The 14,660-nt window shown below is 42.3% G+C and overlaps 1 protein-coding gene across 1 annotated transcript in view; it reads left to right on the top strand.

Moving 5' to 3' along the window:
- The window catches only part of SLC17A6 (solute carrier family 17 member 6), an 86,278-nt gene that overhangs the window by 30,533 nt on the left and 41,085 nt on the right, over nucleotides 1-14,660 (top strand). The window contains exons 5-7 of the mRNA XM_004482444.4: nucleotides 1,711-2,754; nucleotides 5,365-5,617; nucleotides 7,254-7,372. Coding sequence (XP_004482501.1) covers nucleotides 2,669-2,754; nucleotides 5,365-5,617; nucleotides 7,254-7,372 — 458 coding nt within the window. The 5' untranslated portion in view covers nucleotides 1,711-2,668. The remainder of the gene's footprint in view (nucleotides 1-1,710; nucleotides 2,755-5,364; nucleotides 5,618-7,253; nucleotides 7,373-14,660) is intronic.

Raw genomic sequence — 14,660 nt, 5'->3', positions numbered from 1 at the left:
CCAGAACCAAATGCAAATTTTTGATACTCAATGAATATTTTTTTAAATGAACAAATTGATATTAGAATTGTTCTGATTCAGGTGCTCATTCTGTTAACAGAATGTGAGAGACAGCCAATGATATTTCAGTAAAGGGGAATGCAATTATTTTATTCTAGAAACTACTTTTGTATTAGATTTCTATTTCTTGGTGTCTTCTCAGATAAGTTTAATGAAGGCATAGCAATCAAATTTATTGATGACTTAGATCTCCAGTTATTTGGGGTGAAATTTAAGCAGGAGTACTTAGGAGAATTATTTTTATAACATCATTTCAGCACCACAGATATTTATTTTAACTTTCCAGAATTTTCAAAGCCATGGATATCCCCAAATAAGTTAAAGTTAATGAATGTGGTCCCTAAAAGTTTGAAAACCACAGATATTTTGAAAAGCACCCAGAAGAGTGAAGTCCTAACTTAAGACTTTTCTTTTCAAGGAGGTAGTTCATTACATTTTTCTTCTCATACTCTATCTTCTTTATGTATGAATATTATTTTCAATCATTTGAGAGTTTTAGAAAAATCTAGTTCCAATTTTTCTTGGAGATATATATTTAATACATATTTAATAAAGTAAGAGAAAAAATCTCCAGTATCCTTTTCTTTATCATCATTCATCATGCAATATAATGGGACAACTATCAAATTTAATAATGACAGATGACTTTATCTACTTTTAATCATTTCCTTTAGTTATCCATTCCATGTATACTTACCCATCATATCACTTGCCCCATTCTGGGAACATTCTTCCATGATTCTGTATTTAGGTCCATGCTGCTGAGATTTGATCCAGAGTCCCCAGGTAAAATACACTCCCTCTCTTGGCTTAAACAAAATCCAAGCGTTTTGACCTTGAGAATGTGGTTCAAGGCCAATCTGTTGTGTAAGCTTTTGTAATTCTATTAGAATTGCATCTAAGAGATTTGTGAGTCATATGAAATGCATTAATAATTAATATCATGCTGTTATAATTTTCTTGACTTGCTTAATGACATAGATTCATTGATGATACATCTATATGTGTGAAACCAAAATTCTTATATGAATGCCTCTGTAAAATTCTGCCTTAAGATAAGATGATACAAAGAAAAAGATGTAATGAGTTTTAATGAAATATAAGACTTTAAGTTAAAAATAAATCTTGAAAATATCATCAATGATGTGATTGGGAATATGGCAATTTGCTAAGCACAAGGTGTAGCCGCAAACTCCATCCATCCATATTTCAGTAGTGTTCTAAAAATTAGTTATCTGAAGGAACTTAAAAATTGCAAGGAATTTATATTAAACTGCTTGTTTTATAATTAACCGATTGCACTGTGTTAATTGTCTTCCTTCTTTCCTTCCTTCCTTCCTTCCTCCCTCCCCTCTCTCTCCCACTTTCCTTTCCTCCCTCCTTTGTTTTCTTTCTTTCTTTTTTTTTTTTTTCTTTCTCTCTTTAGTTTCCTATCAGGGGTTAAATAAAATAGAACAATATAATAATGCACTTTGCTTTCATACAGTGTATATACAAGGAAGCCCTGGTGCCTTAGAATACCACAAACATAAATGAAGTACATTGTAATCTTTCGAACAACACTGTCAGAACTGGCATCAGGGCGCTAGGTAAAACGTGGAAAACTAGAAGTAACCTGTCGATTTTTAATTAAGTCTTCCTCCCTTGCAGAGCCAAATGCACCATTCTCCCTGCAAACCCTGAAGATGATGACATAGTCCTACTTGGTTTCCATAGCATCAGTTCTTGAAGAGTCCCAGAATGGTACTTGGTCAGGCAGATCAACCCAGCTGCTCTAGAAAGTTGGCAACCCGGCCAGCCAAAAGAAGAGTCCTATTTTCCTGCAACTTACTCTGTCCGTGGTGCTGAACCATTGTGCCGAGACCCGACCTGGGGCGCTGTCAGCGGTACTGAAAAGCCGGCTGTTGCCCATCAGAGCTGTGTATCTGTTATTTACTCACGTCTTCAAAGAGCAGCAAGCCTTCTCCATCTTAATTCGACTCTACCGCAGAGCAGAGTTGCGCCGGCGTGAAGGGAGGAGATCATGGGAAGGGAAGAAAACCTAATAGCAGCACTGAGACCTGAGATGCTCCCGTGAGTTTTGGAAGTACTCTGCTCCTTATAACAAAGACATCATTTTTTAAAAGTACTATTTTTGTGACTTTGCCCTTACACAAGGGTTCTGTGATATTTCCGACCTCTCCTTTTAAAAGCCAGAAGATTCTGAGCGCAATAAGTCCTTCAAAACCGGGAATTTACTTTTTCTTTTTTTTCCAGTGGACCGACTTTCAGGACAAGGACTCCTCTTGCGCCCGCCCAAATATCATGGCACTGCATGCGCCCTTTGCCACCGGATCCTCCCCTTCCAATGAGACTTTCTGATTGTGTCTACCAACTCTCCTATTAGGAAACCCGTGGGTTGCATGCAGCTATTCTGTTGTATTCTCGTTCTCACTCTCCCTCCCCTCTCTCACTCGCCCTCTTACCGGAGGCACACGGATACCATTTCGCTGAGAAGAAAAAGCCCACAACTACCTTAATCAACTAAGACAATATGCGCAACCCTAGCCTCTTTTAGTGATCACTAACTATTTAAATCTGGCAAGACCGGACACCAGTCTTTGCAAGAATGGAGTCGGTAAAACAAAGGATTTTGACCCCTGGAAAAGAGGGACTAAAGAATTTTGCTGGGAAATCCCTTGGCCAGATCTACAGGTAAGAGAAAGCGAACCATGCCTGCCTGGGGCTCAGCATGAAAAAAAATTGCAGAGCCATTTCCATAAACCCTGGTTGCTTAGAGAGATTGTAATATGACCGGGATATCTTTTTTTTTTTTCCCCTTCATTGCTGGCGCCGGGCTTCTCTGGAAACATGCTTATTAATTCAAGAATACTGCACTAAATGCACCTGTTCACTGTGAGAGAGTGTGTGTGTGTGTGATTTTTGTTTCGGTACCTGAAGATTCTCATCCTTTCCTACCCAGGACTTATTCTTTTTACAATTGAGAAATGGCCAGCTTCTGGTCGAGAAACCCTTCCCTTGGTGCTTAAAGATATACAGAATTTAACTGCTTTAGCGCAATAAATGAACACGAAATACAAATCTCTGAAAAAAAATTAATAGAAAATTCAAAGAGTGATGGAAAAAGGAATTTAGATGCTAGTATCAAAACTACTTGAATAGAGTGGACTCTTCTGTACTAAAGAAAGTTGAATTAAAATGCATCAATAATTGATAACTGAATCAATTCCTCTCTATATATTCAAAACAAATGTGTGCATATTTTTACTTATTTACTCTCTGCTAGAAGTCTATGTTCGCATGGGAAATGCCACAATAGTTCTAAGAAAAGTCATGATAATAACCATCAAAATGAGTTTTAAAATACTAGAAATAATTTTTAAAATGTTTACCCTCCCTGTATTCACTGTATTAATTATGCTGAAAATCTCACAACTTAAAATTTTTTTCAAGTATGTTACATGAATACACTTTTTCTTAAAATTATAAGCAAAGGCAAGAGAGGAGACACAAAAGAATAAACGATTCCAAGAAGGCACTAATTTCCACGTTGGAAAATTGAAGGCTTTAAAATTGTACAAGAAATATAAACAAAATGACGAGTGTGCCTCCAAATTTTCCGAATTGCGGTGGGCTTCATATAGGCACCATAATGCACCTATGCGGCAGTAGATACCGCAACAGCCCTGCAGTCCCGCAGTTGCCCAGGAAAGGACTATTTCTTCTCAGCCCAGCTGCTGTCAGGTGCGGAGTTCAGTTCTGTATGTATGAGCAGATAAAGTCAATGTAAAAATAATCACATTAGTTGATTTTTTTTGTCCCCGGAATGAAGTGCAATGTTTTATAACATTTGAATTTAGGAATAAACACTAAAATAACTGCAAATAACTTTATGACCTATTCTCCAGGTAAGATTTTATGGAATTTGAAAGTCTGGCATTCTTTACTGGTGGCCTCAAATTGCTGGACAGCAATATCACAAGCAAAGCATTCTTAGAATTGATCTAAAATTTTCATTTGCTTAACCGGTGTGTTTAAAAGCAGTTTTGTGTACACAAATCACTTAAAAGGGCATGGTGGACTGGAAAAATATTGCCATTTGTAAACGGAAAGATTCTTTGTTTAAATATCGGAAGTATATATCCCAAGGGTCCACGGGAATGTTATCTATTATATTTTTCGTTTTTAGAATAGAAGTTTCATGAATATAGTGTGGACTAGAACACCACCACCATCCTTAAGTAAAGCAAGGCCATCACTCCTTCCGCCCCCTCTCCTCCCCAGGATGAAAGGCCGAAAGGAATTGAATCCAGCGGATGAAATCGTCTGAAATACTACACAAATTATCTTATCTATCCATATGTATATTTGTGGGATCTTCTATCTTGGTGTGGAACATCAGACATAGTTAATTTGGGGGTGCAGATATCTCAAGTCGCAATTTTCGGCTTTGGAAATGGGTCCATGACATTTTTTCGATGTTTGTAACCGAGATAGTAATGACGCAAGACTGTGAATAATTAATTATTCATGTTCTGGCAGTAGGAAGCTTAGGTGTCTGGCCATATGCTGCGGAGGCCTTTGTTTCAAACTGGTTTAGAAAGAGAGAAAAAAGTAAGATGCGTAAGAGGGGAATTAAGCATTGAGTTGGCACCCTGGGGCTGGAGGAGGGGAAGGTGGTGTGAGACGCTCTCGGGGAGCAGTCACTGCCCTCTTCCGCGTGGGCTCCCCAGAGCTCACCGGCTTAGCTGCAGGGCGGGATCCTTGCGTCCTCAGCGCTGAAAAGCTTAAATTTCGCCGGGAAGAAAGTGGTAGGGCTAGGGCGGCGCCCGCCCGCAGTGTGCAGCCTGCGCGAGGTAGGGTGGCGGGATCACACTGGTTGTTACCAGGGGAAAAAACACACTGCGGAGGGAAGCGCCTACCCTGGTGCGGAGCAAGCCCCGCTACCTGAACACCTTGCCTCACACACTAGCGATCCCCAAGAAAATTAGGCCAGAGATGACCCGTGTATCATCTGATTTAAGGCGCTTATGGGGCGGATCCCGAGGGAACACGGACCAGAAGTCTTAGGCCTGAAGGTGTTAAGTTCGACGAGATGCTGCCGCGGGGAGGGAGAGGGACAGAATGATAGCGGGTCTTGGGAGTCCTGAAGCCGGGCGTCATCTTTGCACCCTAACCCGTCAGTGGGGGGTAAGCAATGTGGCGCCCTCCCTCCAGCCCCAAGGGTGCCGGGAAGCGGGAATGGGCGGGCATCGGTGCTCACTAACGCGCGGCGTCCTTGCCTCCCCGTGCCCCGCGGCGCAGGGTGCTGGAGAAGAAGCAAGACACCGGGGAGACCATTGAGCTGACCGAGGATGGGAAGCCCCTGGAAGTGCCGGAGAAGAAGACGCCTCTGTGCGACTGCACGTGCTTCGGCCTGCCGCGCCGATACATCATCGCCATCATGAGCGGCCTGGGTTTCTGCATCTCTTTCGGCATCCGCTGCAACCTGGGCGTGGCCATCGTGGACATGGTCAACAACAGCACCGTCCACCGCGGAGGCAAGGTCATCAAGGAGGTGGGCCGCGTCACTGCGCTAGCCCCGCTCTCCTCCACTGAAGGGGGAAGGCCCGGGTTCCCTCAGTCCCTGTGTAGTTACGCCGTTCTAGGATGGTTAGCGGGGTCAGCGACCTCGCCTTCCGCTTTGGGGGCAAGTCGCTTCTCTTCCCTGGGCCTTCCCTTCCTCATCTGCAAAGTGGAAAATAGTGTCTAGCTCGCTAAATGTTTGAGAGGAGTGACTTAGTAGAAGAAGGTGTACACGCCTAGCTCAGCAGCCTGGCACGGAATTGGTGCCTAATACTGTCCGCTCAATCGAAATCGAAATATTTTCCTCTTACCGGAGAAATAGCGCAGCATGTTAGTTATAATTTTCCCCTGACCTCCTCAAATTCCCGCCAAAACATTCTTAATAATCGCAATAAAATAGAAAACAGGATCCAATCTGCCCTGCGGATCTCGGCTGTTCCCGCGGCGGGGCAAGGGGGGCGGGGCGGGGGACGATACCTTTAGGAACCGTCCACTCTAAGGGCGCGGGGAGGAGTCACAGCGCAGGAGAATCCCGGGGTCTCGAGAAATCCAGCCCGTAACGTTAGTCTTACGTGGGGGGGCGGGGGTGAGACCTAGGCAGGGGAGATGACAAGGTCAAAGAAATCCGAGGGTCGGGGCTCCCAGCTCAGGGAGAAGCCAGACAGGGAGGAGCAGAGGTTGGGAGGAGAAATTCGGCTGTGGGCTGGGGTTTTGGGGGTGGGAGAGTGCCACTGGGCTTTCGGGTGTCCCAGGAGACCCTACGAAGTGTGTTTGTTTTGAAATTGTATTCAAAGGGAGAGAAAGGGTTCCGGGTTCCAGTGCAGTGTGAGCCCTCTGTCACTCTTCCAGTGCAGGTATTTCGTCCCAGTTTAATCTGAGGCTCACTTCGTGGGGCCTGGAGAATGAATGAACGGCCGGGGCTGGCTTGGTGTTAGTCCCCGACCTTCAGACACACCCCTGCCCAGCTCTCCCAAGCACCGCCTCCCTTCCCCTCTCACTACCCACTGTTTCGAGGGACTCCAAATCGTTCCCGCCCCAGTTACAGCCCCTATTTGACGGAACGTCCTCTCTCCGGCCCCTGACTCCCTCACCTTCCTTCCCAGACTTCTCGTCTGTTTTCCCCAGGATTTCCCTATTTGGGGTTGGGAGGGTTGGAGGCCATACCCCGAGCGAATGCTAGTCTGCATCCGCCCAGGCTGGCGTGGGTTTAAATGCACCGCAGCCAGCCGCTTCTCGCCCAAGCCGGCAAATGGAAACTCTTCATGGCGAGTCCAAATTCCCAAGGGCCGAACGTTTTTATAATTTTATAATCTGAAGCCAGTTTGTCGTTCTGTCGTGCCGAAGCCAGGTTGGTTGTTTTGGTCATTCGCTACTAATCACAGTAGGTTTCGTTAACAAGCTTTTTTTTTTTCTTCCAGTTAAAAGAGCCGTTTATTCTCCATATGAGGGTATAAGTTTAATTTGTCAGAAACTAAAATTAAGCCAACTCTACCCCCGGTATTCACAGAGTGGCGGGGGGCGGGGGCGGGGGGCGGCTTTTGGCCCGCGAACCACCGAACGTGAGTCTCCAGTCCAAACACTGATTCTTCTTTACCTCTCCACCCCCCATTTTCTTTCCTACCCCAAAGAAAGCCAAATTCAACTGGGACCCGGAAACCGTGGGGATGATCCACGGTTCCTTCTTTTGGGGCTACATCATCACCCAGATTCCGGGCGGCTACATCGCGTCTCGGCTGGCAGCCAACAGGTAACGTGCCGGGGCAGGACTCGGGAAAATAGGGCTTGGCCCCTCCGAGTGGACAGCGGAGGCTGGAGCAGGGACAACAGTCCTGCGGGGCTTGGGAACTCCTGGGCGTGGCCTTCTAGTACCTTGTCCCTCCCTCCCGGGGCTGGGACTGCCGGTCCTCTTTCTAAAAGAAGTCTCCCGAAAGGATTTGGGGCGCGCCAGGGAGGAGCACGCAGCCTCGCCCTCTGGGATAGCTGACTGGACTCGTCGAGAAATGGTCGACGTGTTCTACCGCTGGGAAGGAGCCGAGACCAGCCGGGAACCCGCAGAGCAGGGGCCGCGCGCCGGGTGGACAAAGGGGCGGGAGGAGTCACGTGCTGCGCTCCAGCCCGCGCGTCCCGCGGGTGTCCCGTCTCTCTCTACAGGGCGCGGTGACCCGGAGTTCGGAATCCGCCCAGATGGCGTCTCTGGGTTGAAGGATTTGTTTCTATGGAGGCAGGCGGGACTTCGGGCGCCTGGGGTGCGATTCCACCTGTTAATGAGCTCCGCTGAGATGGGTGGGCCTGGGGGAGGAGGGAGGTGCTCAGCTGCAGCCGGGGTCTACCGCCCTGCTCTGCTGGCTGCAGCCCAGGTCCTAGCGCCAGCGCCCAGGAGTGCCCTCAGCGCCTGCCGAGGCGGCCTCGAGGCCAAGTCCCTAAGGACTGATGGGGTGGGGGAATGTCAGCGAGCACAGCCTGCCCACCGGAGGGTGAGGGGCAGCTTCGTTTGCTTTAGTGTGTGTATTTTGATAAAACTAAATGCTCCCTAAGTCTGAATTATTGAAGCGCATGCACCAACCCTGCCAGGTCTTAGTGCTGAGAGACCCCAAATAATGACTTCAGGTCTTTCTTCAGATCTTGTACCTATAATTTCATTCCTCTCCCTCCCCCGAAAGTCACATCTTAGAGGGAAGATGGCTTGAACTGAGCACCTCCACAGTCTTGGCCACTTGTCTCCCTTTGTCACCTGGCTCCTCCCCGCCTCTCTGAATTTTCCCAGGCTCCACCTGGCAACTTTTGTCATCTACAATCAGTTCAACAGAAAAAGAAAAGATGGCTTCTTTCCGGAGACTTCTCAATCGTCCTCAGGGGCTAAGGAGGAATTCTTGGCAATTTATATTTACCAGTCCTAGGGCGGGATTTTGTAGTCCTTCAAAACATTGAAAAGAGAATGCCACACGTTAGGAATAAGGTCTTGCATGTCGCCTTTACCTGGCAACAGATAGTTAGCACTAAGACCCAGCAGGAGACAATGCATTTTTAAAAAGAAGTAAGCTTGTCAGTTTATAAATCTTTAGGTGGAGAAATCAGTTTTATAGATGGTAAATCAAAGAATAAAGCTTATATTAGGCAGAAGAAATTTAAAGGGAATATTCCCTTAAATCTTCTCGATAATGAACATTTACTTTTTGGCTTTAGAATACCCAATGCATGGTGTCTTGAATTTTTTCTTTAAGGTGCATGATGTCTTGAATGTTTTCCTTAAGGACAAACTATTTTCTAAAACAAAATACACCCCCACCCCCCACCCCCGCGCCACCAGAAAAATACTCCAAATTTCCAAATAGAAAATGTTTTTACTTCTGCGAAAAGAACATCTGACAATTCACCAAATAACAAAATGGTACAGGAAACTCAATATAATGCCAAATGAATATATAATGGCTGTGTCTTTAAGTCTTTACTCAGAGTCAAAACCTTCAGCTTGCCAAAACTTAAAATGCTAACATTTTCCTGCGAAGGAAAAACACCAGGGATGCTCTAGCTTTCCCTCTTTGTAACACTGGGTGGCCAATAAACAGGTTTGCCTGGTTTAAAAAAAAAAACGAAAAAAAGACAAGCTCTTTGCCTTCATCTGTGTTGTGTTTAGTATTGAAAAAAGGAACGCTGATTCAGGTTCTAATTTATTTGGTAGATTTCCCTCAAAGGAAAAAATTTCTGACTTTAAAATTCTTAATTGGATCTGAGTTCACCTTCACTTTAAATGGGTGTTCAAGAGACAGTAATATTATTTTCACATGCAGTATTTTGTATTCTAAAAGGCTAAGAAAATTAAGTTAAAATTTATTGCAATGTTTTATGAGTACATAGAAAATTATAAAGAATAACTCCCTTAACACATCTTAGGATTTTGACATATTTGCTTCAATTTCTCATATGAGCTGTCATAAATACATTGAGGCCTCATGAAAACAGGTTTAAAAATCTATAGTAATTCTTTTTATGACCACAAAAGTACTACATACTAAATAAGAAAGATATATAAAAAAAGGAAGGACTTTAAAAATCATTAATAACTTAATCACCCAGAGACACTTTTTATGACCACGTTGATGAATTTCCTGCTATTCCTAGAATTGCTACATAGAACTTTATCTTATAAGGTCTTTCAAACTCAAAATATGAATTTTTCTAATAAGTTTGAAAGATGTATATTTCCTATTGTGTTGTTTTCAAAAACAGTTAAAGCAAAACAGCAAGAGCAGTTTTCCGCCTAAAGTGTTTGCCCATTCAAATAATCTTCTCCCTATAGATCATCTAATAGTAGAACAAATTTTCCCTTGGGTGGGATGCTGGGGACATCCTTTCCCTCTATGTGTAAAAGGAGCTCCTTTGGAAAGTGTTTATCATGGAGTCATTATTTGTGTAACTGGAGTAGAGGAACCGAGGTATGTGGAGACAGCTCCTCAACAGAGAATATCTCCTGGCTACATCTCCTGACAGATTTCTCAATGAAAAGAAACAACAATGACTTGCGTCTTCATTTTATTGATTAAGCAAAAATAGCCCCACTCTTGGTCACAAGGTAGATTTGTGGTGTTTTTCTAGTCAAATTCTGAGTATTGTTGCTCTCCTCCTCATCTAGAGGAGGAGCTGGAGAAGCCTAGGGGAGAGTGATCTCAGCCCCAGCGGGGAGCACTTGCATCAGTTTTTCCCTTTGTCTTTTCTTAAAGGGTTATTGCATGCCCACATACCCAGAGAATTTAGTCACCTCCATGAAGGGCCTTAAGGAGAGGAGTCAAAGGAAGGACTCTTCACGAAATGTAAAATGTTTTAGGATGAGAACATATTTAATATAGCAATGAAAAGTATTGAATCAAATTAATTTTGTCTTTAAAACTGGCACGAGGCTTATTTTAATTGGGCTATTTAGAAACATGAATTTGCTAGGGAATATTTAAAGCTTACCTTTAAAGGGCTTTGAGAAACCTGGCCAAGTTTTTTTAAATGGGGAATCAACCGAGTTTTTCCAAAGGGCATCACCAAAGAAGGTCAGATACACTAAAAGATGTTCAACATTATCATTTTAATATATATCACTATATTCACAAAGGCTATTTTTACTTTTATCTAGGTGGCAATATTATTTTAAATCTACTGGAAATTTTCTCAGTCCTACTTTAATTTTTGCATGGCACTTATTGCCACCTGTCATAACAACATTTTAATTATTTATTTGTGTTTCCCCAATAAAATGCCAGCTCCATGAAGGCAGGTAGTAGTGTTTATATTTTTTTCTGCTATATCCCTAGCAGCACAAAGAGTGCCTGGCCCATGATAGATATTTGTCAAATAAAGGAAATGAACAAAAAAAGCAAAGTGTTTTGGGCTTTAAAAAAAGACAGTCAAGTGGTTAATATACTGATTCTAAAGCCAAATTGTGTAGGTTCTGACTCCTGAATGTTACTTAATACCAGAATGACATACAACATTATTTAACATCTCCAAGCCTCAAATGATATTTTTGTAAAAGAGAACTAGCCAAAATATCTACCTCATATGGCTATCATGACAGCTAAATAAGATAATATGTGTAGCATACTTTGAACTGCCTAGCATTTGAAAAGTGTTGACTGTTATTTATTAATAATAGAAACTTAAATTCAGAAGAAATTGGAAGAAAAAAACCCTGTGACCAAGCTCTATTTAAGCTTGAAGCTAAATTTCCCTTGTAAACATTACGGTTTACTTTTCCCTGCTCCTACCCTTTATTTAAAGAAACCGCAAAGTCCTAGTACAAGATTTTGTCTTTTTCAGTTATTTCTTGGGTTTCTAACTTGACTTTTAGTAAGAAAAAAATAGTGCTTGATTAGAGTAAATGCCTGAGGATCACACACGGCTGTTGCATGTGGTGAACTTCCTAGGAAGAACTATTAGAGCTGGACAGGGCTCTTCTACTCCAACCCTTCCATTTTACAGGTGAGGAAACAGAGCATCAGAGTGGTGGTAACTTGCCCAAGGTCAAAAAGGGTTTGTGACTAGAACTTGACTGTCTTCGCCACAGGCTACCTCTTCTCTGAATTTTAATACCTCTATGTGTTGTATTACAAAGTTCACATTAAAGCAGCAGGTTGAGTCATCTGTTCTCTGAATGAGTGATTCTAATCTGTCATGCCCCAAATCCAGAGGAGAAATCCACGAATTAGAGAGTAAAGCATTTAGCAGGCCCTAGGGATTCTTAGATTGGCATTAGAAATGCTTGTGTGTGTGTAGTGGCTCTGGGCCACAACATAGGTTATACTGTTCTTTTTTAAGCAAAAGGCAAAATCGAAACCTGTTAGTGACTTAGAAAAATAGTGTAATTTTTCTAGAGCAGAAAACATGGTATTTAGAGCTTCTCCCTTCTCTCCACTCTACCCCATCGGCAGTCTGGGCTCCTAGAAAATTGCAGAGCTTTAAGTATGGTAGGGTAGTACAGACCTTTAGTCTGCAAAAAAGAAGACCTTCGTCCCTGGGATTCTGATGGCAGAACTCAAGTTCTATACTACACATAGATCTAAAGAAAGTAACATACTTTAACAATGAACAAACTCAGGGGCATTGCTCTTAAAACTGTTTACTAATGTGCATTTGTATTTGTAAAAAGTGAAATTTGGTATAATTCAGGTAAATATTCTTGCATGACTGATAATAAAAATACTCTTGTGAGAATGATTTTCAGAAAGAGATGAACAAAGGCATTTTGAGCACATACCATCATATATTTTAAGCCCAGAAAGAAGTGATTTTACTGATATTTTTCTGCCTTTTTCCTTCACAAGAAAAGAACAATAGCGCTTATTTAATTATTGGAATAACTACTGAAAATGAATTCTTTAGCTCCATCAGCACTCTTTTCATCCCTCTCTCTCCCCCTTTTCTCCACATCCTTCTCCATATAATTGATGGATCTGTAATTTTTTCCTCTCTACACATCCATTGCAACATCCAGGTGTTAACACTTTCAGTAAGAAAAATTTGCAAATTCCTTTCATGGGAGAAAATAATTCAGGCAATGGGCCTGAGCAAAGCGTGCTACAAGGGATCACCATCCTGCTATCATGGAAATGGTTTACAGACATCCAGTCTTTGAGAGCCAGAGGTGGCTATCTCTGTCTCACTCATCTAGCTGCCTATCAGACTTCTAGCAGCTTCCTTCCCATTGTGGACCCTATAGGTTAGGTGTCTGGGGTAATACAGAGGAAGCCTGCCTTCTCCTCACAAAAGGAAATACCCTTTACCACAGATGAATAGATAAATTGCGGCGGGAAGGAGGGTCTCCAAGGACTGGCACCTGCTTTGTGCTCTCCTTCCATTCTCCTCTCCCCTCAACCTCTTACTAGCTCAGGCTTCTCCTGAGGCTGCAGCATTCTGCTACCGCAGTGCAGCGACAGTTTCTAGAGGAGAGTGACATGATTTTGCTCGAGGAGAGAGTCAGGTGGGCAGCTGGTGGAGCAATTCTCCCCCCGCCATATGCCACTGTTGAGGCTGTCTAATTTCTCTGTCATGAGTGATGAAGTCATTTTTACAACTTAATGATGTGCCAGGGGACCCAGAGGGCTGGCTTGTGCTTGTGTATTCCTTTTTTAATATGGGAGTAGGAGCATCAGATGTGAAAGAGGGAGGCACCCAGACCCTGACTTGATTGGATTAAATAGATTAAGCGGCCTGAATCAGCCTATCCTGTGGACCCTCCAGGAGAAGATTAATCCCACACCTGGGGTGAGGAACTCTAGTTCCCTGTCAAGTGACAAGCCTCTCCCCAAATGGAAATTGATTAATAAATTCATGGAAAAGGGGTATCATCTGTAGAATTGACAGAAGACAATACTGTTGTTCCTGGCACCTCTTCAGGACAAATCTTTGTGGGGTGGACTAGATATGTGAGAGTAATTTTGGCTGTGGGTCCTAGAAGATTTTAACTGCGAATGTCACAGCTAACTCACTACGCTACGCTGAATGTGAATTATCAGAGAGGATGTGATGCAGGTTTTCAGCAACTACATTTGCTTTCCCAACATTCCTATATCACTAAGACCATTGTGCCTTTTAGTTTTATCAGTCTCTTTAGTGACACAGAGCCTCCCACCGAGCGTGGTTTTTTTTTCTTAGTGTTCTTAAAGTGATTACATGAGATACCATCGTTTCATGCTGTAAGAAAGGAGAGGATAGAAATGTGTGTGTGTGCATGTGTGTGTGACAATAGAGGAAAAACAGAAGTTAGCCCTCAACTTGAAACTAATCAAATTGGTTTCATTTTAGTATGTCATTTGCTGCAGAGGAAAGCAAGAGGAAAACAATTTTAAGTGGCTGCAAAGTGCTTTATCATTTTATAAAGCTATTTTAATAGCAAATGGCCCTTATTTATTTCACAGATCTTATAATGTTCTTTGAAAAATTAAGAATACCCATCAATTTCTAATCCTGTTTTAAGGGATTGAAGAGTTAAGATTTTACACATTAATTTACACATTTTTTCCTAACCCCTCCCCCACCCCAGTCCAATTACTGTTGGCCTACATATGACTTACATTCACACTGGGAGTGTGTTTTAAAGCTAGTACTTTATATGCCAATTATAAGGACTTTAAACAGAAAAGAAATAGCAGTCTGATTGAAATTCAGCTTACTGATTTGCAGATTCAAGCTGATAAATGTATTTTTAATTAATAACTATATGGTTTGATTATTTGTTCAGAAAAAGTACAATGTTTTAGTTTGGTTCTCATATGAGAAAATTTGTATAGTTTGCTATAATTTCCCATTGATTGTTTATTTTAATATATAATGCTGATATAAACAAAGAGCCTGCTGTTAGAATCTGACTTTTAGATTTCAAAAAATATCAAAAGCTCCAAATAATGGATAAGTATTTATTTGGGGAAATTCATTTATTTCTAGTAATTTTTTTTATATACAAAATCTAACTTTTTTCTTTATTTTACTAGTTATTATTGACCTTTATTTGAAGAAGTGGTGATCAGATATTAAGTTTGTTTCTTATTGAAATA

Source organism: Dasypus novemcinctus, chromosome 10 (genome assembly GCF_030445035.2).
Source record: "Dasypus novemcinctus isolate mDasNov1 chromosome 10, mDasNov1.1.hap2, whole genome shotgun sequence".
NCBI lineage: Eukaryota > Metazoa > Chordata > Mammalia > Cingulata > Dasypodidae > Dasypus > Dasypus novemcinctus.
The sequence above is the reverse complement of the archived record's forward strand: the minus strand, read 5'-3'. Positions and strand labels throughout refer to the sequence as shown.